Source organism: Acanthochromis polyacanthus, chromosome 2 (genome assembly GCF_021347895.1).
Source record: "Acanthochromis polyacanthus isolate Apoly-LR-REF ecotype Palm Island chromosome 2, KAUST_Apoly_ChrSc, whole genome shotgun sequence".
Classification (NCBI taxonomy): Eukaryota; Metazoa; Chordata; class Actinopteri; family Pomacentridae; genus Acanthochromis; species Acanthochromis polyacanthus.
Window position 1 is genome coordinate 36,535,728 of NC_067114.1, and position 26,824 is coordinate 36,562,551.

The 26,824-nt window shown below is 40.6% G+C and overlaps 1 protein-coding gene across 1 annotated transcript in view; it reads right to left on the bottom strand.

Annotated features, from left to right (window-relative positions):
- efl1 (elongation factor like GTPase 1) overlaps nucleotides 1-26,824 on the bottom strand; it is an 85,726-nt gene that overhangs the window by 1,699 nt on the left and 57,203 nt on the right. The window contains 7 exon segments of the mRNA XM_022217237.2: nucleotides 9,077-9,261; nucleotides 12,897-13,426; nucleotides 14,330-14,534; nucleotides 16,405-16,531; nucleotides 17,057-17,186; nucleotides 24,019-24,166; nucleotides 24,613-24,744. Of these exon segments, the coding sequence (XP_022072929.2) occupies nucleotides 9,077-9,261; nucleotides 12,897-13,426; nucleotides 14,330-14,534; nucleotides 16,405-16,531; nucleotides 17,057-17,186; nucleotides 24,019-24,166; nucleotides 24,613-24,744 (1,457 nt within the window).

Genomic DNA, 26,824 nt, shown 5'->3' on the forward strand with positions numbered 1-26,824 from the left:
CTGTATGCTAAGCTCCACTGATCATATCCTGACTCCAGCTCTGCAGTTTCTGCACAAATGTGGTATTTGCCTAGCCTAGCCGCGCTAGACAACCCACGGCAATGAATTTAATTCTCTGCCAGGGTGGGTCTAGTTACCCTCCATAAGGCTCGAGGCTGGATTCTCCTAAAACTGGCCGGACCAATCACCATGAAGTGTAGAGTCAGAAGGCGGGCGTAACGAAGTGACGACAGAGGCGTGACGATTCTGACAGAAACAACCGGCTCACAATAAACAGTTATCTTTCGACTCGGCTTTGGCCACAGCCCTTAAAGATTTGAAGCTAAAATTCAACTTGAAAGATAAACAAAGGATGGCACTGAAGTGTTTCGTTGAGAAGAAAGACGTATTTGGACTTACACCGACGGGATATGGCAAATCCTTAATATACCAGTTGGCTCCGCTGGTTGGGAAGCTAACGGGACTTAGCCACAATCCGCCGGTGCTCTAGGAACTCCGTCAGCCTATTCGTTGCATTGATTGGTTGTATACCTACCCAATTGCTGCAGAGTGATTTGAAAGACAACCTTTTAGCCCGCCTCCCTCCCTGTCGAACGGCCCTAGACCCTTGTGCCGTCAGAAACATGGGTCTAGCGTGGCTAGGCTAGTATTTGCCATTACTTTATCTGATTATTATCCCCCGCCTTCACGAAGTGGAACAGGGGGATATAGGTTTGGCCTCCGTCCGTCCGTCTGTGCTTCTATGCATCCGTCCAAGATGAAGGGGACAGCTTTTCTGGGAAATTATTACAGCTAGGATTACAAAATTTAGTGTGTAGCTTCACACCATGGACACCTTGATCAAGTTCGAAAATGAGACCTGTGCGATAATATTTAACAGAGTTATGGCCCTTTATCACTATTTTGGATATAGACTCAGACATCACATGTGGCGGGGAATATTGATGACCATGTCGTCTTGTTTATTGAATGAAATAATCAATTACCTCTCAGTCTCACAGAATCTCACAAAGCAGGCAATATACTCCTTGTAGTTTCCAATAGCCTAAAGTGATATCTTCTTGTCTGTTTTGTCCAACTAACATCCAAAACCACAATGTAATCAGTTTACATCAAGTAGAGAAAAGCAGCAAATCATGTCAACTTAACTTCTAGTTAGTTTCTGTTTTCATAGATGGGGATCTCTCTGTCATTGAAGTGGACAGCTGAAGAGAGAGCTGTCAGGATTAATGCAAATTTATGCAAGGCACACACACTAATACACAATGAGAAAGATTACAGCAGAAGCGCAGAGGTACGTGGCTCTGGTTATACTGGGACAGATGGTGGAGAGCAAGTTAAAATGACTGGCACACTGCAGGAGACGACGCACACCAGTCATGAGCAGCACACGCTGGAATACAATGTGAATAGAGGGGGGTTGGAGAGGGATAGGACATCCTGCAACAGTCAATATCAGACAGTATTTACAGGAAGATAGTCACACTGCTACATTTGATTGTTCACACAGAAAAATGACACAAATAGTTGCATAACATGAATAAAAGATGGCCGAGAAAGGAGTTTGAATCTGAGTACTTTCTCACTGCTGCACAGCTGGTCAATCACAGAGTGAAGTGGGTGTGAATGTTGGATGACTGGGTTTGGAGACACATGATGGCAATAAGACAAATATGATGTTTTTGAAAAATAAACCTGCAGCACACATAATATTTTGCCAAATACCTGTCGGATTCAACTTTAAGACAGCACTGATTATGTTTTAAGAAATGTAAAAAATCAGCTAACAATATACAAATCTATTTTGGCATGATTTATACACTGCAGCAATTATTCATAAGAACTCCTTTAATTTCTTCTTTAAAAGAATTGCTCAAGACATGCACTGAGCCGTACGTTTTAACAATAAATACAACAAATAAAGTAATATTATATAGACAATTTTGTTCCAAAACAACCTTAAGCACTTCCTGCACTCAGCGCTTATCAGCTTATATATTTACTCCAATACAGAATTTCCTAATTTGTTATCAAGCTGAAATCAAACTCAAAGTTTAGTAGGTCGGCTGTTGTTGGATTTCAGCAGTAAGTAGAATGCATACCTACAAACACACACAGTAACTGCATTATGAGACAGATACTTTAGCTGATCAATGCAGCACTTACACAAATCTCCAGTTTCTAGCGCAGCAAAAGCTCCATTCTGATGGAAATCTAATGTAAACGTTGCAACAGAAACCCCTAACTCTCCAGTTACACAACAAAGCAATCCTCAGAATTGTCTCTCTGTGCACATTCATATGTTAATCCAATATTGTAGCTGTACCAAATCGCTGCAATTGAAAAGCTGACATCAGCACTAAGCAGCAGGAGAGTCCTGACTGGGGGACCATGGGGGGTTCAGGACAAACTCCTTGTGAGGAAGCATCTGCACATAAATGAAATCAGACAGAAAGCTTTTAATGAGGTGAAGACAATGGCTATAAGACAATGTGCCTGTTGTTTGTGTGTGAAAAGCTGAAACATAAAGCTTAAAAAGATATACACCTTCTGTACCAGTAGTACATTTGCCACTGAAGCCACTGTGGACTCTCAAACAGACAGACACTCTTTCACCACCTCCATTCTGGTTTACATTTACACCAGGACCAATATGCCAGCATCCACAAACAAATTACAACATTTAAATCTAAAGTTGCCAACACTTCATCCAGAGCCTACATGAAGAGGGGCCACCAGAGAGCAAAGTACAGCCACAAGCTGCGGGCTGAGGAGTACTTTAAAAACTCTGAGCACCAATGCATGTGGCTACTTTTAATACTCTGGCAGTGACAATAAGAAGGCAACCATCAAGACTGCACTCCCTGCAGACCACCATCCCCTACACTCTCCCCTATCGGTGTGCATTACTGCACGCAACAGTGCTGGTCCTGATGGCATCTCTGTACAAGCTCACAGGGCCCTCACCGAGTTCCTCACTGACATTTTTAATCTGTCACTGACCCAAGCAACTGTGATCCAGCATGTTAAAATCGCCTTCATTTTGCCAGCACCAAAAGGCTCCACTGCAGCGAGCCTGAACGACCCACTCTCATCATCATGAAGTCCTATCCTATCTGCCTCCCACACTGGACCCCCTTCAATTTCCCTTCCACCAGAACAGGAGAGCAGAAGATGCCATCTTCACTCTATCTCCCACCTGGACAGCCACAACCCCTACATCAGAATGCTGTTTATCAACTTCAACTAAGCGTTCAACAACCTTCATCCCTTCTGAAGTGTTCACCAAACTCAGTGAGCTGAACATCAACACCTTCCTCTGCTGCTGGACGTTGAACTTTCTAATAATGAGACTCTATTTTGTTAGTTTAGGAGACCACATATCCTCAGTGCTTGCTCTGAACACTGGTGTTCTACAGGGCTGCATCCTCACTTCTACTCCCTTTTCACATATAACTGCATGCTTGTACATGGTTCCAACGCCAATATCAAGTTTATAGGAGACTGAATGGCTGTGGGTCTCAACAACAATGATGAGTCGGCCTACAGAAATAAGCCTGACATCTAGCAGCTTGGCACACAAACAACAACAACCATAACATGAATGAAACAAACAAGCTCATTGTTGACTTTAGGAAGACCAAAGGCTGCACACACAACCCATCCATATCAAAGGAACAGAGGTTGAGTGTGCTTCCAGTATTAAGGTTCACATCTCTGCGGACCACTCCTGGTCCCTCCAGATAACGGGCACACCCAGATCTTTCTCCAACACTGACACAGCATTGTGGCTATGCAAGGCCACAATAACTGTAGACATAATCGGCACAAATCAAAGAAGCTCTCCAGCAGACGTACCTCATAGCAGCTGTAAGGCATGGAGGAGGAAATGCTAGAGACTGGGTTTGCTTTGCTGCTTCAGGGACTGGGCAGAATGCAGTCAGATTCAAATATGAATTGTATATCGATTCAAAGAGAACTTGAAAATAATTTGTCGTCTTCTTTCTGTAATTTGTAGTTTAAAAAGGAAAAGAACCACTGTATATTGTAATAGTCCTAAGAACACTAACAAACCCATTAAGGAATGGCTCAGAAAGAAAAAAATCAAGGGTTATAGAATGGAAAAACATATTTGAATCCAATTGAAATGTTATGGTAGATTTGAACAAACAAAGCAAGTTAAAAAGCAAATCCAGCAAACAAAAAAAAAAAACAGACATCTTATAGTGTCAGAATTTTGCATAAAAGAATACTCACACATTTCAAAAAACTTTACAGGACACTTATGCAAAACATCTCTAACAGGTTACATGTGCTAAAGGAGGCACATGTAGGCGTCTGAGAAAAATAAAGAATAACAAATCCATTGACATGTTTGTTGAATAAATGAAGATGTAAATTTTACATGCAGCTGTGTTCAAGCAGTATCATTGTCATCAACCTAAAAAGGTTTGCCTGTTCAAAGGTGACAACAAAACCAACAATTTCCACAGTATTTACTTCCCATTTCATGTGACTGAAATTTTTCTAGTCAATGAAAGTAAAGTCTGGTGACAAGAACTACAAAAATAAAGGTCATTTTGGACTCACTGTGTAGTCGCAGTCTACATCTACATACTGACTGTGAGAAAGCAGTTATTTACACTCACAGATATTTAACAACATACCAGCAGGGTATTCTAAATGTATCTCATCATGGCAGTTTTCTCACTTCATCATCATCATCTGTGGCTGATCTGCATGGCTTTAGATTTTATATAACTAAACACAATTTAAATTAAAAGAAACAATAATGATAAGAAAATAATACATTTAAATGACAGTAAAAATATTCTGTCTGAAATGTGGCTGTACAATCATCAAAAATCATGTCTCCCTCCTTACAGAAAACATGTCCCATTACACCAACTGACACTGTCCATATGGCCTGCAGGACGCTGAGACGAGTGTGTGCGCTGCAGCTCAAGCCAGTCAAGCGGCAGGTCTAACGCGCATGTTGTCTAATGCAGCTTTGATTCCAACTCCCCAGAGAGAACCGTCTCATTAACCAGACAGCCTCACTGACCTGCAGCCCCACATAACAAGCTCACACCCCAGCTGTCAGCAAATGGATCTTTATGTATAATGGATTCAGAAAGTTCCTTACAGACTTAATTTGAATTGGTAATCAAGTTACATACACACACACACACACTGCAGTGCAAAATCATTAATAACCCTTGAATTTTTCCACCTTTTGTCACATTACAAGCACAAATTAATATTTTTGTTGGAATTTTATGTGGTAGACTAACACAAAGTAGTGCATAATTGTGAAGTGGACAGAAAATATGTGGTATTCAAGATTTTGCACAAATAAAAATCTGAAAATTGTGGCATTTAGCCTGATACCTCTAAATAAAATCCAGTGAAACCACCTGGCTTCAGAGGTCACCTAAATAGTAAATAGAGCCTACCTGTGTGTACTTTAATCTCGGTAAAAATACAGCTGTTCTGTGAAGGCCTCAGAGGTTTGTTAGAGAACATTAGTGAAGAAACAGCATCATGAAGACGAAGGAACACATCAGACAGGTCAGGGATAAAGTTGTGGAGAAGTTAAAAGCAGGTTTAGTTTATAAAAACATATCTCAAGCTTTGAACATGTCACAGAGCATTGTTCAATCTATCATCTGAAAATGGAAAGCGTACGGCACAACTGCAAACCCACAACAACAGGGCCGTCAACCTGAACAGACAGGTCGGGCAAGGAGAGCATTATTTAGAGAAGCAGATAAGAGCCCCATGGTAACTCTGGAGGAGAATCTGTCCACCACTCTACTATTACTCACACATTCCACATATCTGGTAAATGGTTGTATTTATATAGCGCTTTTATCCAAAGCGCTTTACATGATATGTCACATTTACCCATTCACACACACATTCACACACTGATGGCGGGAGCTGCCATGCAAGGTGCTAACCACGACCCATCAGGAGCAATTAGGGGTTCGGTGTCTTGCTCAGGGACACCTCGGCGTGAGCACGACGGGCCGAGGATCGAACCGGCAACCTTCCAGTTACAAGACGGCCACTCTACCCACTGAGCCATGCCGCCTCCTGTATCTGTCTATTATATGTCATATACGTCTTTTTACAGAGTGGCAAGAAGAAGCCATTGTTGAAAGTAAGCAATAAGAAATCCCATTTTCCACAAGCCATGTAGGGAAAACAACAAACATGTGGAAGAAGGTCCATCCATCCATCCATTCTCTATACACCGCTTTATCCTCACAAGGGTCGCAGGGAGTGTTGGAGCCTATCTCAGCCGACTCGGGCGAAGGCAGGGGACACCCTGGACAGGTCACCAGTCTGTCACAGGGCTACATATACAGACAGACAATCACACTAACGAGTGTATTTTTAAATACATAGTAGAATAAAGTTCAACCAAACTCACTTTTGTGTCTGTTTCCTTGTTTTACCATGCGCCCAATAATACGGTGCACCTTATATATGGCTTAAATACAGAAATAAACCCCGTAACTGAGACTGCGCCTTACAATCTGATGCGCTTTATGGTGCGGAAAATACGGCACCTTTCTTCAGCAGGGACACGGAAGCTGGTGAGAGTTGATGAGAAGATGGATGGAGCTAAATACAGAATACAAAACCTGTTTGAGGCTGCAAAACACTTTAGACTGGAGCAAAGGTTCACCTTCCAATAGGACAATGACCCTAAACATACAGCCAGAGCTACAGTGAAATGGTTTAGATCAAAGCATACTCATGTGTTCGAATGGCCCAGTCAAAGTCCAGACCTACATCCTACTAAGAATTGAAAATTTCTGTTCACAGACACTCTCCAGCCGATCTGATTGAAATTAAGGTACTTAGCAAAGAAGAATGGGCAAAAATAGAAGTCTCTAGAAGTGCAACGCTGGTACAGATATACCAGAAAAAGCTTGAGGCTATCATTGCAGCGAAAGGTGGTTCAACAGAGTATTGATTCAGAGGGTTCTCAATACAAGTGCAGACCACACTTTTCAGATTTTCATTTGTAAAAAATTTTGAACACCATGAATTGTTTTCCTTCCACTTCACAATTATGCACTACTTTGTGTTGGTCGATCACATAAATTCCCAATAAAATACAATTTAATTTCTTCTTGGAACGTAAACTTTTTTGTAGCGTGAAAAAATTTGGAAAAGTTCAAGGGTTATGAATATTTCTGCAAGGCACTGTATATGAAGGCATACAGTTTTAAACAAAAGTTTACCACACTGGTAAAGGCCATGTATAACAAGTCAGTCTTGAGCTTCTAATGACCCTGTAAGTCTCTATTTTCTATGACAGAATAATTGACAGATGCATTCTGTCACAAAAACCATGCATTTTGGATCGTACACAGATTTATTATTGGTCTTCCTAAAAAAATGCAAATTATACTGGGTAACAAATATATATACAGCAACTTAAATTATCAGGTGATGTGGAAACCTGTGTTGATCTAATTTTCCTAGTGGTATGGCATCTTGACATGTTGTGAGTGACTACAATTGACTACAGTTGGTGACTTCTCTAAATCAATTTAAATAGCACCGTTTGGACTTAATCTCATTCAACTCAGCCACAAACATTTCTCTGGGAAAGTCCGAGGAGCTCGACACAGATCTGAAGAATCAAATCATTAACTTGAACAAGACAGGAAAGCCACTTGGAGCCATTTCACAGCAGCAACAGATCACAGAATCAACTGTGCAAACAGCTGTTTTTTTAAGTGTAAAGTGCATGACACAATTCTGTCATTGCCATGATCAGGAAGAAAACAAAAATTACCACCTGCTGCTGAGAGACAACTGATCAGAACAGTCAAGAGTCAGAAGGTTGAGGTTTAAATGCAGTTGAGTGTTCCAACAAGATAGTGACCCAAAACAGACATCAAAAATGGTAAAGACGCGCCTAACAGAGGCTAGAATTAAGGTTTTAGATTAATTCCCAAAGTCCTGACTTAAATGCTGTTGAGAACCTGTGGACTGTGACAAAGAAACAAGTCTGTGTCGGAAAGCCTAGAAATTTAGTTGTATTTCTCCAATGCTGTCAAGAGAAGAGATCAATACAACCAGAAGATTGCCAGAAGCTTGTGGACAGCTACGCAAAGCACCTAACTGGTGAAAATGGCCAAAGGACACTTAACCAAATATTAGCATTGTTGTACGGATATTATTGATCCCGCAGATTTAGTCATATACCCAGAAATATTAATTATTAGACTTGTGTGTTTCAGTGATTCCATGATAGAAAATTAAGAGCTATCAAAGCCACTGGAAACTCAAGACTATCATGATGTACATGATCTTTACAAGTGTGCTAAGCTTTTGCTCAACACTGTATGTTTATAACTCCACATGGTGGTTCGTCAACTGAAGATGTTGCAGATTCAATGTATGTTTCATAAAATTGCCACAGACTGCTGGCATGCTATACCAGATAAATGAGAACTGGTGTACTATCGAAATAATATGGAGGAAGGTTGCGTTCCATAATTTTTCTTCTGTGGGTGAAATTAAGTTGACATGAACAGATTTTTGACAGCAGATGTTTGACTCACAAGGCATATTGAACTGACCGTGTGTAACAGTTTGGGACAAATATGTGCACTGTTACATTCCGATACGAAAGAGTCCACTGGAACTGAGTAACCTCCTTTACCTCAGTTACCAAAATTACATAAAAAGTGACCTAGAGATGCAGTTGTCTCTGTCCCATGACCCTCATGAGTAGAGTATCCTGCACCACTGTGGTTGATCTTAAATGTGGCATGTTGTGGTCCACAAAAGGCCTCTATTATTCATTCAAATAAAACACTCGGAAAAGGATAGAGTGGTCGGTGTTTGAGCTGCTCACAGCCATAACACATTCATAAACTGGGCAAGTGGAAAATGTATCAGATTACCCAAGAGTCAAGTTTTGAATCAGAACCACTGTTCTACAAAACATTGTCAAATACTGATCACATTCATTACAGGTAGCTATGGGATAATGAAGACAAGTTGTGTATAATATGATAGTAGTAGTAATAATAATAATAATCACCTCCCAGTGACTGAAGACCAGCTGTGGACTGGCCAATCCGCTGGTCCTTTTGCGGATCTCATCTGCAAATCCAAAGCTCTCAGCCACGGGCAGAACAGCCTTGATGATGAACATGTCTGTACCTTCCTTCATCTCTTCATGGAGGACTCGACCCTCTCGTTTTCCCAGTACACCATAAACTCGGCCTGATAAAAGACACACAGGTTACAGAAGCCTCAGGAGACTGAGTATACAACAGCAGAACACCCAGTTAAATTCCCTGAAGATTGTTTTCAAGGAAAAAGAAAGAAGTGAAATGGAAAAAAAAAATCCTGTTGTCAAGTCATGCCTAGGGTTTGTTCTATTTACAGGAGCTGCTTTCAGGAGAACAATGTGTCCATTGCAATTAGAACTTTATGGGATGATTATGACCAGACAGTACTCTCAACCTTCGGCCAACTTGGAAAACAGAGCTGTGTCTTGTGAACAAACCTTCTGATTGCAAAACACATAAAAATTATAATTATTGGTCTTATTTTGTTTTCCTTTGTCATAACCTGGACAGGGGCCGTCACATCTTTAACCCTTTAAGCTTCAGTCAATTCCAGCCATTTTCAGTACAAAAAAATCGCTAATATTCTATTTTTAAATAAAAAAAAATGACGAAAAATACATGGAATATTGGACGCGCATCGCGAGGTGCATTTCCTTGAAAACGACCGATTCGTGGATTTTATACCGACTTCAGGACATGTTTTGGACAAAATAGTTTACTGGCTTGTTTCGTCTGGATGTAAAAGGTTGGATTATGGCCGTTTTTTGTGGAATATTTTCATCTGTGTGTAATAATGAACCCGGAAATGTGAGTCACGCTGTGTGCGTTGAAGCCGTGTACAGAGAACGGATGGATGGATATTCGTTTTTGTCGGACAAATGTGTTTTTCTCACCCGTTGTGGTAATCACATCTGAAAGTGGTTTATACCGGCGGATTCATGAGAATCTAAGCTTTCCATCGGCGTATAGTGTTTGTATAATCGCGTTTGCAGCCGTCGGACATTCTTGAAATTCCTATGCAAATTAGTAGGTGTACCGCCGGAGGCACACTGAAGTTAAGGGGTTAACAAGTGACCATGGTGTAAATGGGATAACTCCCTGTAATGTGTCCATATTCAGGAATTAATAGACTCTGTGGTCTCCTGTCTTGAGTGGTCCATTCATTCCTGATGTTGGACATGGTCAGGCATTATGTTTTAGTCCTTTCAGGAATTTTTGCTTTCTATTAAGGCCAATAAAATGGTCTTCAGGTGGGTTTGCATGAATATAAACAATGAACTCGTCTTCCGTATAACAATAAAATGCTAATAATAAATAACTGAAATATAACAACCAAGACAAAACTACACTAGTTTATTGTTCAACAACTGAACTAGTTGTAGCCTTTAAAGATTTTTTAAAACTTGTAGTTGAGGTTTAAAAAAATAGGAATTTTATCCCTAGTAAAACAATAAGGTTCTCAATTTTATTGCTTGATGCTCACTAATACTCATGTTAGTTCGTTAAACTAACACTGATTATATACTAAAGTTAGAAGTCGCACCTGAGGGTTTTCCCACAATTAAAAGCAAGACTCCTTTAAGTATGTCAGAAAATAGTGAGGTGCCTTTCAGTTATTTAAACACAAAGGACTTAAATTTGAAGAACAGTTGAATGAACCATCAAATTTACATTTCAACTAATGTAAAATCATGAATTTATACACCGTACTAAAGTACCTCATCCATATGGACACAGGTCAGAATGAGCATCAGCAGAGGTATTTGTGCTCCTCAAACAGCTGCATAAAGCCAAACGTCAGGAGATTTTTTAGTACTTTTCAGTTAATGCCTCACTTAATCGCCCTGCTCTGATTCAACTGACAAAGCAATTCTTTGCGGAACAAGCTGCTGTGGCTATTAAAAAGCCTAAAGATATTGTTTACTAACACATTAAATGCTATTTCAAGCCTAATGTTTGTCTTAATGACTTTCAGAGGACAACAGTTTAGAGAGTGTTGTGGAACATTAGTCAGTACTGAGCTTTGCTGGCTCACTTGTTGTTCTCATGCTGAAATTAGCAACTGTGACATTTTTAGGACATCATACCCCTAAAAATGGGGGTGGTATGTGTGTGTAGTTTGCATAAGTTATGCATGTTTTTTCAGGCACACAGAGAACATCATATTGCATTCCAGAATCCCATCATATTATTTAGACCACAGGGTCATGAGACAATTTCAAGACTATAGACCTCTTGTAATGTATACTGACAGTCAATAGAAACTTTGAGGTAGAAATGTAGGCAGAATTCTACTTGTAGGGGGGTTGTAATTATTCATTGTGGATTTACTGATGATCTAGTGCCCTGGTAGTTGAGATAATGATGAGTTGTCATTTTGTCATGACTCATTGTAGATGGGTTGGTCACTTTGCAAAAGTGAACCAAATACACACCAAGCAATACTCAGTGAGTATCTGCACAATTTGAGAATGGGTTTTAAAGGCCCAAAAAAGGCCACCATTGTTAGTCCAGTGAACAGCATCATGCCGCGTCTATCACATGAACAACGTCTCTGGGCACTGGGTATGGTGGAGGCCGGTTTGAGCTACAGTGATGTAGCCAGGCGTATGGGCTGTTCCCAACCCACAATCAGAAGCCTGGTCCAAAGCATGCGCCGACGGATTGCTGCCTGCATCGAAGCAAATGGAGGCCATACTCGGTATTGACTGTTGTGACTTTGTGTTTGGCAGGTGCAGTTTTCTTTTGTGAAATTCTTTATTTTGAAATCATTCTTGAAACTTTAGATTTTTGTTTCTGTATGCCAATATGCTAAACAAATGATTCATATGAAGAAAATCCAGTTTCAGGCTTCAAAATAAACATTTTGTTGAAAAATATGGTCTCAAAGTTTTTAATGACTGTCAGTGTACATCATCTTAGTAATAAAAGTAGGAATCTCTGTCTGACTCCATGTTCTTCACATATCTTGACAACTGTACATCTATTCTACCTCAAACTCAGTGAGTTGGGAACCAGAGATTGACACTTATTGTGTCTTTTTGGGTCCTCAGCCTGGCCTTCAGCTGCCTATGGAGCTGATGTTGCTCCTTATGAAAGTAAAATGTATGATGTTGAGTGATTTCTACTGCCAACATTAATTACCTGAAATTAGTGATACGTGTGCCCATCTGTCATTGGAATGCTTTTCTGAAGCAAATTATTGAAGTCACATGTAGATTTTAATGCAATTTCTACATGTAAACATGTACTGTGCTTACTCTATTGTGGTCACTGTGGAATAAAATCCAGACTCAAATAGTAAGTCGACTGGGAAGGGGTCAAAAAGGTTCAATTTCCTCAGAAGTAAATTCAGTCACAGGACAGGCCCGGCAGCTGCACTTCTTCCTTATCAGTAAGACCACTTGAAGCTCATGCATCCAGTCCAAAGCATTAGTATTCATGTGAAAGAGGTCTGAGCGGATGTGCTGGCTCAGTATATGACCGACATGTTGTTTATATGAAGAAAATCCATCCAATTGTGTGTGGCTTTATGGCTTTTGCAATTCGTTGAGTTATCAAAAAAGATACTTCTGTATTTCTACTGAAACTGTTGCTAAAAATTTGCATTTTTCTGAGAGGTGAATTCTTCCCTCTTCCATTGAAGCCTCATTAAAGTCAGGCCTTTATTGCTTAATTAAGGAGAAATTTAGTTTGGGAAAAATTGTAATTTTTGAAAAATTCTATTTGTTATAAGGCTAAATAAAGTAGTTGTGTGGCAAAGGCTTGTTGACAATGCTCTCTTACCCAGCACCTCTGCAGTGGCCATGATCTCACAGGTATACATGGCAGCCATGAGTCTCTGGGGCTGAGTCTGGAAGGCGTGACGGCAGGCCTCCTTCATGGCAGCAATCAGCTGGCCAGAGACCGGCCCATAGCAGTCTGCAGAGGCAGGTTCTGGTCTGCGTCCGGCCTGGCTCAGACCTGCTTCCATGTCCTCCGTCTGTGCAGATATCTCGCTGCTCCTTTCTACTTCATTGTCAGCTAAAGCCTTATGGGATATAGAGTCCTCGTCAAAGGATTCCTGATGCTGTGCTGGGGCTAAAGACTGGACGTCCCACCTCTCCACACAGAAGCAAACTCCCATTAGAGGCTCCTCACACATGGGCCCTGACAGAGTTGCTAGCAGGAAGCCGCTGATGATGCTGTTGTCAAAGTCCCGTAGAACAGCAGCCTGAGATCCTGCCTCACCGGTTTTGTCTCCCCGACCCAGACACTGCCACACCGAGGGCCGCTGGTAGGATTCCACATTGTTTAGCAGAATGTTGGGACCATACCTGAAAATAAGAACAGTGACACTTTACAAGGAACTACAAATCATTCATTTGGGTTTCTATGCTTAAAATTGCCTTGTAGTTTTCACTCTGAAGTGGCATAAAAGCTGCATTGATGATGACACTGGTCACCTGAACATATTTTGTTTATAATTTATACTAACAATGCTACAACCATAATAAACTGTAATGGCCAGAGAAAACCCACGCATGCACAGGGTGAACATGCAAACTCCAGACAGAAAGATCCAAGGCCCAAGCTGGGATGCAAACCTGGGATCTTCTAGGTGCAAAGCGACAGTGCTAACCACTGACCACTGAGCAGCCCCTTGATAGATGGCAATATACATAATTTTCTCTGTCAAATTAATCCCAAACTCCATGCTCAGTTTCCTCAAGCAACTGGCTAATGCTTGAACTTCCATGGTCTTACACAGAATTTAAAAAAAAAAAAAAATGTATTAGTGTTTATGCTGGACATTGACTTGGACCTGAAACATTTTACAACAAATTTTTAAAACTTAACACAGCTGTACATGTAGTTCATTTTAAAATCCTAATTTCAAAATATCATACTCTGGAAAGTAACTAACTGTTCTGTGGTTTGTACGCTACTTACTGCCCTATTTATTGTGATATGATTGTACTCTCAACATTATTGCAAATGAGGACATGCTTTCAATGTTTTCTTGAGATTTCATTAAAGGTTGAATAAATGAACAAAAATCTGATTAAAATGTTTATGAAAGCAGTAAATTAGGAATAAAGCCTTGAGTCAAACAAAGGCCTGTTTCTTTCTGCACTTCTGATACATACTAAAGGTCAAGCTTCCTTTAGAAAAAGGTCAGCCTACTCTTGTTCCTCTTTGTTCTTTTGGTTATCAATAGAATGCTACTACAGTCAGACCTGCGAGGCCCAAAGGCCCAGATACGTTCCACAGCATTCCTCCACTTCCTCCCTTGCAGAAGACTGTCCAGTTGGTCCTTTAATCCAGCAATGGCCTCTAAGGTTCTGAGGCTGATGTCCAGACTCTTCCCCTCCCTCAGGGACATGTTTATCTGCTCCAGAGTTCGAATCACCTCCGAGTTACTCTCCAACAGCTGGGTCACCTCTGACCAGACAAAACAGTATTACTTATTATTGCTTTGTTCAACAATACGACTCAGGTAGAACCCTTCACACCTCTACAGCTTCAGACATCACTACAGTTTACATCATTAAAGAAACTCTGGCTTTAGGTAATAGGTCCATTATTGAGCAAACATTTAATTTAGTTATTTTTTTTTTTTTAAATTTCAGCAATCCTTAACCTGATGTTCCTGACAGAGCAAGCTGGTGCTCTATTCAAACATTGGGATGACAAGGTACCTCAGCAAATGCACTCTCTGGTCTGCTAGAATACCACCCAGCAGGACTCAGGTGCAGGAAGCACATGCCATTAGAATGGAAAATCATCCCACAGGCAGAGAACTAATTCAAGAGACGGCAGAATTCCCCTGGTCATATTAGTTTTGACAGAATAGTATAATGGATTATAATATTAAGCTGTTATCTACATTGAGAAGTTTAAAGTTTTCAACATTTTCTTATGTTTCAAACTCATTAAAATTGATTGACGTTATGTTCCTACTTCATAATAGTAACAAAAACAGATTTTTGTGTGTTTTACAAATTTTTCAGAACCCCCCGAAAACATCACATTTAAATGACTATTTCGTCCTTACGTTATGATACTCACTGCAACGCTTGTTGGCTGGAGTACACGTGTGTCCAACTGTATTCATTAGTCACAATTAGGTGAGGCCCACACCTGTCTATATAAAGTGTCATAGTTGAAAGAGTGAAAACTAAACCATTAGGTTGAGAACATCTTCCATGACTTGCAAGCGAGGAGTGTGTCAAGAAACAGATTTGAAGAAGGATACAAGAACATTTGTGCAAGATTGAAAGCGCCCAAAAGCACCATCATTCTCAAATGGAAGATGTTTCAAACCACCAGGACTCTTCCTAGAGCGGCCCAGCCAAACTAGCCAAACTAATTACTTGAAGAGGAAGATGAATGAGACCCAGAGTTCCTATGCAGAGACATCAGAACCTTACAGAAGGACCTTCATCAGTGCAGGGACTTCCCAATGAGACCATTATTGTAGCATGGCTAGAGGAAGAATCTCACTAAATGATATATGACAGTCTGCTGGGAGTTTTTCAAAAGCCACCTGAATGATACGTAGGCAAAATATTCCTCAAACTATTTGGCCACAGCTCCCAACAGCGTGAATAAGGAGGTTGAGCACTGAGCATCAGGTCAGTAGTCAGATCTATGATGTAAGCATCATGCCTTACTGCAGAAATTCCCTTTTGCTTTGCGAAGTCTGGTGTTTAGACTGATAAGAAAATAATATGGATTGAAACAATTTTAAGTTTGTTGACATAGACCTTTTGGTTGTTGCAGTAGGCAAAGACAAAAAGGCAATTATTTCACTTTCCCAACTTGTACTAATTAGAACATTTCCTGGTTTTTATCATTATTTGTTTTAAATCATCAGCACCCATGCTTATTGGATCTTAAAGACATTTATTCCATGTGATGTCTACTCTTGTTCTGAAACGTTTATGCTTGCATATGGTTTAGCACAGGGTATGTTGGATTAAACGCTAATCAAACAACACGAAAAGTCTTCATTTGACAATCACTGTAACTTTCTCAAAGAGACATTCTGACAATGACACCTACTTCACAGTTAGTGAAGTTACTGGCCAGGTGTTTGGAGGTGAAAAAGTGGGCAGGGTTTGACCTTTATACCTGACTGAGTGTACAACAGTAAATGCTTGGGACTTTTAAAAGTCTGTGTAAGTGTTCTCGCTGGTGCCACTGAGAATAGTTACAAACACCTCGGCCATTTGGTGTGGTTGAAGAAAGCATACAACCTAGTTTGTTTTAAACATTACTGACACCTGCTTTATGTGTGTCCTGAGCTTACCCTGTGGCAGTGGTATTGCCCGAACGCAGACAGTGGCCAGTCTATTGGGAGTGGTGAGCGTAACCAGGCCACTGGGGTCCACAAGTAGAGTGTCAGACGAACGACCCTGAGAAGGCTCTTCTTTCACCTAGCAACACAGACATACAAACCAACAACATATTTGAAAACTAATCATTAGTACTGAGAGATGATTACTCAGTAGAAATGTTTATGGTCTGTAAAATTTTGTGCTTCTGAGCTTATCAGTAAATCCAACTAATCTGTTCCTTGCTCCACTGCTCCTTCTAACTGTCCCATATTCCACACTGGCAACATAAAACATGTCTCTTCAACACACTGTCTAAGACAACACCTTTCATTTCACTGGACAGACCAAACAGACAGAAAATACTTCAAACATAAAATTTCATGAACTAGCTATGCACAAATCAGCAACAACAATAAAACCATAGAATCTGCTGCAAAAGTCCCAAGGCCAGAAACCACAGGACCCCTTAGAGTCCAGTATCCATGGCCCGATGCGTGAGAGCTGTATTAGTGGTACGAGGGAGAAATATGCAATATTATACAGATGATTTTAATACTGTGGTTGATGGATGCAATTTAACATGGACAACAGTTTCATAACTTGACTAATAACGTGATGACTCACCTGATGAATGATGGCAACTTTCTGCTGCTTGCCCAGCTCCTCGTTTACCATATCCACTTTTGGAGGACGAACCACTGTTTCTCTGAATGGAATTATGGGCTTAGACGCACTGATCTCAATTTTGGCAAACCTTTAAAAACAAGGTAAAATCAATTAAAAACAGTTAATCTGGTCTTAATTATTCATATTCAGCCTTATTCAAGTGTGGTAATTTTCGGCATTACCTACATATAATATTCTAAATATCTAAGAAATAACCTGATGACAGACAGAAAACGGATCAACAACAATATCAATTCATCCTGAAGCAGTGTCCAAGTAACATTTTCGTCTTAGCACTAAAAACAAGCGGAGACATACATGAATGCCATTAGCAGTGGACAAATAAAACTTCAATAAAAGTTTTGAACAAAGTACATTTTGACCTTTACTCCTGACAGGAATGTGAATGTGTGTAGTACATTTTATGGCAATCTGTCCAAAATCTGTCCAGACACTTGGCACAAAACCAAAAATATAAATCTGAATGTGGTGCTATATGAAATGTCAGGGTACTGGTGACTTACTTCTCAACAATATTATCCCTAGAAAGTAACACACATTACTGTCACAGCTCTGTGTTTACAGAAACTGTGACCATCCACAATAATAGCAACTGTTATTTACCCAAATGCCTGTCAGATATATTGTAGAAGTTGTATGCTTTTATCTCAAACTGAAAAAAAAAAAGGTTAAAGACCTGTAGGCCATAAGGAGTTAAAGTGAATTTATTTTTTGATGAATGCCTTTACTTGGCTTCTTCTCTAAATCGATCCTGGAGGAGTCATAACAGAGACATGGTGGATGTATTTCAAAGTCTGCACATTAACTGCACCAGCAACAGGACCAACAGAGCACATTAGTACTGAGCTGCTAACTCTGTAGAGAACAAGGAGGTGGACGGTTTCCTTCTACATGAGGCATAAGAAACCTCCACAGCAAATACTTCTTTCATCTTAAACACTTCAACTCTAAAGAATCTTCACCAGTGATCAGAAAAACAGAACTACTACAACGACACACAGAGGAACGCCTTCCCTCTCATGAATTGAGGTAACTGGCATCTATATACACACTAGCATAGCAGGACAGCAAACTCGGCTAGGCATAGCACTGCCGATGTTCACATGATTTGCATTAAACTGTTTTACTGAAGTTACAGAGCTATATGTCAGTTGTAGATTTCAGTCATTGGGTATTTGGTTCCACAAAGTAACGTTGATGCTACTTAGGCTGTACACAGACACAGGATCCTGCATGCAAACTAACATCCTCATTTTTTAACACGGGACCATAATCTTCTGAAAGTCACACACATGATCTGAACTGGCCTCTAAACAGACACACACATGGAGCAGACATTCAAACCTTCCGCTTCACAAACTCTTTTGTTCTGGTGGTCTAACATGTGGGTTCATGTCTGAGCACACAGTGAAGCAGAACAAAGACCATAGACATTGTTCCACAATGCACACATACACACACACTCTTTACTCCTCCTATAAATACATGTAGTTATATTATTTTATAAGAATTTTGTTTTTGCTTGTATTTTTTTAAATATATGTTTTGTATATATCTGGTGGTCTCAATTTTGTCAGTGTGAATGCTGCCAAATTCTATAATGTAGACCTTCAAAATACTTCAGCCTAGCTACTGACTGACTGAGTCTAATTTCCTTAAATCGAAAGTGGTGCTCTAATCTTCAACAAGTGATTTAGTGAGATTCATTTACTAACCTGGTAACAAGGTGGCAACCACTATGTTATTCTATAATTTTTTAGTTTCCAAATAACCTCATGAAAATATTTTGAAACGTTTGTCCGCAAGCACGATCTTATTCCTTCCTTTGTCTGAAAACTATTTCTAACACATTAATGCACCACACCTTTTCTCTGGGAGACATGCTCCTTAATTACAAAGAAGACCAATACAGTGTAGGTACTGCAGTCAGCCACACACCATCCCGTTGTTACAAATACTCAGAGCATCAAGTTTGGATTAATATAATAATGGTCACTAAAATTTTTCTTCATCCTCCTATTTGAAAAACATTTTTTAAATAAAAACTACCACAACCAGATGTTTTAAGAAATTACTGAACCTTCTGAAAAACTGTCAAGATATATTTGTAAGAAATACTCTCAGGGGAAGAACAAGAAGTAGAAATCTTCAGTAGAAACCATTGGACTTGGGGCTCAGAGCCACAGACAAGAACATTGGCATCCTTATCTGAACCTTATCCAGGCAATTTATTAACACAAATGCGTTCCTCTAATGGTGTAAAAAATCCATGGAAATCAACATGTTGCAAAGGAAATGCAAAAAAAGAGAAGCCAATAAATTGTTTGCAGTCAGTGTTAATGAGTTTACAGCTCCACTACATACAAGCACATTGACGCTGGAACAAACACACCAGTCTGCTTGTCTGTCTCTATTATAGGCTTTACTGAACAGCACAGATGCTTCTTGGCTGACCTGGGGGTTACTGGGTCATTCCAGAAACGATGTCTATGTTTATATTTGTGCCAAGGTGGTGCAGACACAGGGCATAGACAGCACTATTACAGCCTCACTTAATCCAGTTATACACAGTAACAGAAGAACAGATAATCCCTGTCAATCACTGTCTGACTTCCAATATAGTTCCTCACTAAATTAATGATTTGAAGTTAATGAAACACTATTAGCTTCAATAATGAGACATCTGTCAAATTATAAACATGCAACTATTTGTATGTCAACTATATTATAATTATAAATCCTGCCAGCAGTTGTCATGTATCATTTAGGGAGGAGATTCTTCCCTTTGGTCATGCCACGATAAAAGCCTGTTTGGTGGAGCTCTGCCCCGATACATCTAGGAAGAGTTCTGGAGGTTCAAAACATCTTCCATTTGAGAATGATGGAGTTTACTGTGCTCTTGGGCACTTTCAATACTGCAGAAATGATATTTCCTCAGGTGCGTGCCTTGAAGGAAGCCTGTCTTGCAGGTCATGCAAATTTTCCTCAACCTAATGGTTTGGTTTTCACTCTGAAATGCAGAATCAACTGTGAGACTTTCTATGGACATGCGTGTGCCTTCCCTAATTATGTCCGATATATTAAATTAGGCACAGGGGAATTCCAGTTAGGTTTTTTTGAAGGATTTCAAGGACCACTGATAGGAGTAGGACACACCTGAGGTCACGTACAGGTGTCCCTTATTTTGAATGAATTAGTAAAACAACAAATAAACAGTCCTCTGTTCATCAGTATCATACAAATGTCAGTGAATGTTAGGAAGTGAAATATGTAAGCCTGCTTTGCCCTTTAAAAAGTAACTATCAGCTTATAATACAAGGACTCACGGAGTTTGTGTCAAATCTTCACATCACCAAATTGAATATTCAAGACTGACTAAATTATCAATCAGTTGCACACTTGAGCACTGAATAATATCTCTGAATACCTGGTACTTCACCCAGTTCTGATGACAGAGGAAGAGAAAAAGACTGATGGAAAGAGAGGGAGAGACAGAGAGAGAGATAATCCCCTCAGTGTGATGAAGCTGTGATGTCATCGTCTTGTGCTCGCTCAGTTGGCTGAACAGCGCTGACCTCATTCTGAGAGCGACACGCTGCGGGTCAGACTCCTTGCCAGCGATGTCACAAAGGGCTCAGACTGCTGTCTGCCAGCCAGGGCTCCGACCAGTCACTTAAGCAGCCAATGAGTAAGCTAACCAAGTTAATCAGTCAGGCATCCAATCAGCCAGTTTATGAACCAGCTAGCTAGTCATCCGGTCACACACCCAGACAATGAGCAAACAAAACATAAGCCAATTATCTAGTCATCCAACTAGCAACCAAACCCCGAACCAGCCTTCCTCTCAGCTAAGTAGCCTGCCAGCCGTCCAGCCCCTGCCCTCCTTTGCCATCCCGGTCCCTTGCCGTCTGGCCTGGCTCTAAACATAGCAGCAGCGCTACACATGGCCTCCTTTTCTCAGCTGGAATCTCTCAAAAACAGTGCAACAGGCAGCACTTTGGAATCCTCATCATAGTACAAACACTCACAAAGACTTGCAGAAACAGCCAATTAACTCCACAAGTACAAAACCTTCAATTATGAATAAATTAGTACTTGGAATCAATTCATCACTTGTATATTGAATGACCCCACTGTATACTGGACAGTACTGAATTGTTCTATTTTGCTACTGTGTGACAAAGGTGTTGTTGACTCAAACCTAAGGTCATTTTATAGGCTGTAGTGTGCACAGCTGTATTAGATTGCCTTGAAAGGTGAGGTGCTTTTGTTCCTTATATAAAAGTACATAAAATATTAGTAATATATTTCAGTATAATTCACTCCTGCACAAACTGAAACTTCTAAATATTCACTTACATTGAGTTGATACAAAAATAACTAAACTAGTATCCACGGTAATAAGAGATTAATTGCTGTATGTAATATGCTGCATTACTTCATACATTTTTACTTGCAATACGCTGAACATTTTACCGATCTGTTGACTCAAGGTTTACAAATGTTTGTGAAAGCGTGTCCTTGACCAGCAAAAAGAAGAAACTTTTATTTTAAAATGCAAATTGTTCCTTTACAATTGGGTATACTAGGCAACGTATTCTATTAATTTTACGGGGAGAGTCAGTGCTTTACAAAAGGGTCTCAAATGAAACTTCCGAGTCTCCCGCAATAAGCAAGAAAAAAAATCTGTCTCTCAACTTGATCTAAGCTGAACTTGCAGTCACGCAAGAACACAGCAGTAAGTGTCACGATGACGAAAAATTGTGAAAATTCTCAAATAATACAATCGGCCTATCACTTGGGTCACATGGTTTTCTGAGGAGGTCAGCGGCATCAAGACAGAGACTGTCAGGGTCCCTGTCTGGTGCCTCTTTCCATTTCTCCCTTTCCTTCTCTTCACTCGCTCCGTCCCCGTCTCTCTTCTCCTTGATCTGTCTGTCCTGCTCTGGTCAGTCCCTCACTCTTTTCCCCTCTCATCTGGGTCCTTCTGGATGTCCTCCTGCTCTCCCTCTTGGTCTCTCTTAATAAGGATATAAAAACAGACTGTACCTTTAAATAGAAATAAAGGGTAGATTTGAATGAAGCCATCTCCCTAACACATCATCTCATAAACATAATGACGCCACAAAATGTATTGCTTCACTTCGATGTTCTTGCTTAACCCCTTAAGCTTCAGTCAATTCCAGCCATTTTCAGTACAAAAAAATCGCTAATATTCTATTTTTAAATAAAAAAAAATACGAAAAATACGGGGAATATTGGACGGGCATCGCGAGGTGCATTTCCTTGAAAACGACCGATTCGGGGATTTTATACCGACTTCAGGACATGTTTTGGATAAAATAGTTTTCTGGCTTGTGTCATCTGGATGTAAAAGGTTGGATTATGGCCGTTTTTTGTGGAATCTTTTTTTGTGTGTAATAATGAACCCGGAAATGTGAGTCGCGCTGTGTGCGTTGAAGCCGTGTATAGAGAACGGATGGATGAATATTCGTTTTTGTCGGACAAATGTGTTTTTCTCACCCGCTGTGGTAATCGCATCTGAAAGTGGTTTATACCGGCGGATTCATGAGAATCTAAGCTTTCCATCGGCGTATAGTGTTTGTATAATCGTGTTTGCAGCCGTCGGACATTCTTGAAATTCCTATGCAAATTAGTAGGTGTACCGCCGGCGGTACACTGAAGCTTAATGGGTTAAAAACTGCAACATGATCCAGTGTTCTGGACTGAACAGAAACTGCAATAAACACAGAAGTAGGCATTGTCAAGTTTCAGATCAGGTTATTGCTCACCTTAGTGCACTTTTGCTTGGCAAAGTTGTCTCACCTTACTTTGGATAAACATATAACAAAACATGAAACACCTCCCCTGTCTCCCCTGTGCTCCCCTCTTAGCGCCTCCTGTCTTTGCTACGCCCCTGGCCGTACATGTAATCCCAGCGCATTGGAAGCAGCTGCGGCACACCTGCGTCTCATCACGCCGCCCTCAAAGCTCAGCTCTTCTCTCTTCTCCCCGCCAACTCGTAGCGTCGGCTACGTCCACTGTGAGTAGATCTCTGGTTTCTGGTCATTTGTGTCAAGCTGCCAATTAATCCTGCTCCTCGCTGCCTTAGTTTTCCGCCGATCCGTCTTGTCCTCTGCCTTCCCAGACGAGCTGCAACCGCCAGCTCTTTCCTGGACCTCTGTCTGCACACATGGACTCTGCCTCGCTGCCCCCCGAGCCTGTATGCCCCCCCGCCGCTTGTAATTAGTTTTGTGAATTTGGAGTTTTGGATTTATGCAGTTGTGCTCGCCCTCTTGGCATTAGTTGAGCGTGCTGAATGTGTTTTAGGTGAAATCCCCCTCTTTTTTAAAAAAAAAATGTAGTTTGACTTCTCCTGTAGCCACTTTCTGTTCTGCTCAGCTATATTGTTTGATTAAATACATCTCCTAGGTTCTACCTGACCTGACTGACTGTTTGCACCCTGGGTTCACATCTGGACCGTGACAGAGACAGCAGTCAATGTGCAGTGATATCCAGATAATAATGGCGCTGAAACTGGAAACAGATCAGCTTTCTCTGTCTCAGATCTGAGTCACTCAGTACATGAAAACACACTGCGTACAACTTGCGCTACTGAATCAAACGCATGTACAGTACATAGTTACTGCACAGGAGCCATCAAAAAAGGGCAAACACAGACAGAAGATCAATGTGACTCAGTAAAACATGAGAAAGTATGAAAATGCAACACACAGCAAGCAGACACCAAAAAAAGCACTTATTAGCGACAATACACGAGGTCAGACTTTCTGTAAAAACAAACGAGGCATGACTTTACTTTGTGATAATATGGTACACTAGTAAAAGCACACACGCAGAAACACACTCATGTTTGGAGATTTACCACACAGACTGACCGGTCTCTGAGGTCATCCAGGCAGCGTTGCAGATGAACCTCACCAGCAGTGACCAGAACATGTTCTCCTGTTTCTTGGATCAGAACCTCAGCACAGGGATCTGCCTGATTTAACAAACGCATCCCGCGCACCAGCTTTGGCATCTCACCTGACATAAACATAAGAGGAAAACCAAGTCATTCATTATGATATTCACAGTAACTTTTGTGGGTAAGCAATAGACCCGCTGTTCCTACTTATATGCATACAGTAACAGTAAAAGCAACCGTCGTTACCCTCCAAGAATTCCAAAATTTGGAATGGTTCACAAAATTCCAGGCATCACATATATGTGTAGAAAAGCAACAAGAACACATTCACTGCATATTTGGTAAAGCAAAATGAAAGGAGACCATAACAACTGTCACATATTCAGGCTGTGAAAGGTATTCCCCTCTTTAAAAACATCAATGTTTAGTATGATGTACACCATTTGTAGAAGTTCCAGTTTCAACGCTTTACTTAAAAAAAACAAAAGCATCCTAAATCTTTATGAATGTTGAAACATTAAAATTATTTAACTAATAAGATGTATGTGTTCCTTCCAGGACCTACTTGGATGTTTGGGTTCTACTGCAACTCGAACAATGGGCGTGGCCTCGAAGTTGAGTGGGGTGAATGGTGGGCAAGCAGGGGTGCTTGACAGGGTGGCCGACTTCAAGACACACTCCTCTAGCCCTCCGATACCTGGAATAGAATAGTAGAGGAACATGTAGAGATAACAATAAACAACACTAGGTTTATTGTATGACCAGTCTTGGTAAGAAAACAAAAGAGAAAAGAGCAAAAGAAACTCAGTTTCGTTGTGGATGCTACTATATAGGATAACTGACTCACTTACACACGACTATAAGTTTAAATGACTTCATGACACTACAAATATTGATTAAAAAGTTCAGAGAATGTCAGCTGTGCATGGGCACATAATGAGCAGTACAAGCAGTAATTCATGAGTCAGGAAGTTGTGCGACACTGCTACTAATGGGGGGGACACAAGTTTTGGTGAGCACTGGTGATTTCTCTATGACCCTCAAACTAAAGCACAGAAGAAAATATCACATTCTCTGTCAATCAGCACCCAGGACGACCCAATCTTCATGTTGAGAGAATACCAAGGTGGTTTCAGAGGACCAGAGTACGGTGTGACTCCACCCTGTTGTGTTACTTCAGTCCAGGCTGATTTTGTGTGGAAATGAGAGCTGGCATCTCATGTTTGGCTCCATTATGCACCCATTCAACATCCAGCTGAATAGGCTTCTGGTACGTTTCTACTCTTGTCCAGGGCCACAGTGACAGTGGCAGCATTAGATCACATCATGCTAGGACTTCTTCTTTGTTGTAGCAAAAAAGATGCGTTTTGTAAGGTCACAGTGGGCTCCGACAACAAAAATGTATTAAATTCATCCTTGAGTCCAAGTAAATGTTAGTACTAAATTCGAAGAATTTCCCTTCAGACATTCCAGAGGGCTGTACTACTAACCAAGTTTGACATAGCCAGGCTTTTTTTTGTGGAAGCTGGCTTGACAAAAACTAAAACCTCAATCAGAGTTAACAGGTATCACAAAGGTGGTTTTCAGCTTTCTTTAACTCAGGTTTTCTGCTTCAGACTATGTCCGTTCACACAAAAGGGCCGTTTGCGTGCAACTGCTTCAGTCAACAGGCTGTTGTAATGCTGAACCTATTAGACCGACGTGAGACAGGCTAGTTTTTCCCTACAGATAATGTGTTGTTGCAATAATAGTCCTGCTCAGTACGAGAGGAACCGCACATTCTGACATTTGGTTTATGTGCTTGGATGAGGAGCCAGTGGTGCAAAGCTACCATCTCTGGGATTATGACTGAACGCCTCAAAGTCAGAATCCCACCTAGATGTGGCGATACCGTAGCGCCGTGGATCTTCGGTTAGTTGCGGATAGCTGTCCTCGGCTGGGGCAGAGAGTCGCCCATGGCAAAGCTGGGGCGGACGATGGTCGCCCCTCTCCTACTTCGCATTGCATGTTTGTGGAGAACCTGGTGCTCAATCACTTGCAGACTACCTGATTCTGCAATGCAACTGTTAATCGTAGCTGAAACAGGGCACAAAACTACTTGGCATTATAGTGGCAAGTTTTACTGGATGGATTTACTGAATTACCCTTTTTTGTTTTAATAAGCATGTCATTGAATTAGCACTTAAAAAGCTGGAGGGCACGTATAAAATGTGTTGTAATTCCTACACCGTTCAGATGCAAATACCCGCAAGTTAAAGCTGAAAGTCTGCACATAAAGCACATCTTGGTTGTTTCATTTCAAATCCACTGTGGCGATGTACAGGCCAGAAATGCTGAAAATTGTGTCAGTATTCAAATATTTATGGACCTGACCGCATGTTAGATTCATGTCAAACATCCCAGTCAGAAAACTGTCCAGTTTCTGCATAATGCTGCTCCATCCTCGCTTTAAGAGGCTTTGCTGGGTCTCCACTGATGACAGTGAAGTGCTTAACTGTACTGCACTTGCGTTTTTTTCTCCATTTTTGAGACAAATACTGCATTAGACAATTTTTTTGTGTAAAGAAGGGGTGATACCATTAATGGTTTCGTTTCATTATCACAATGTGCACAGGTAAAACATTCTACATCTAACAAATCGTCCATGTTGTAAATATCACTATACTTATCTTCCATATCATAACTGTGTTTGGGAGCAGATTAAATTTTTTTTCCAATATTTTCCTCCACAAAGAGTAAAAGTAAACACTGGATTCAATTACATGCATATTAAAATC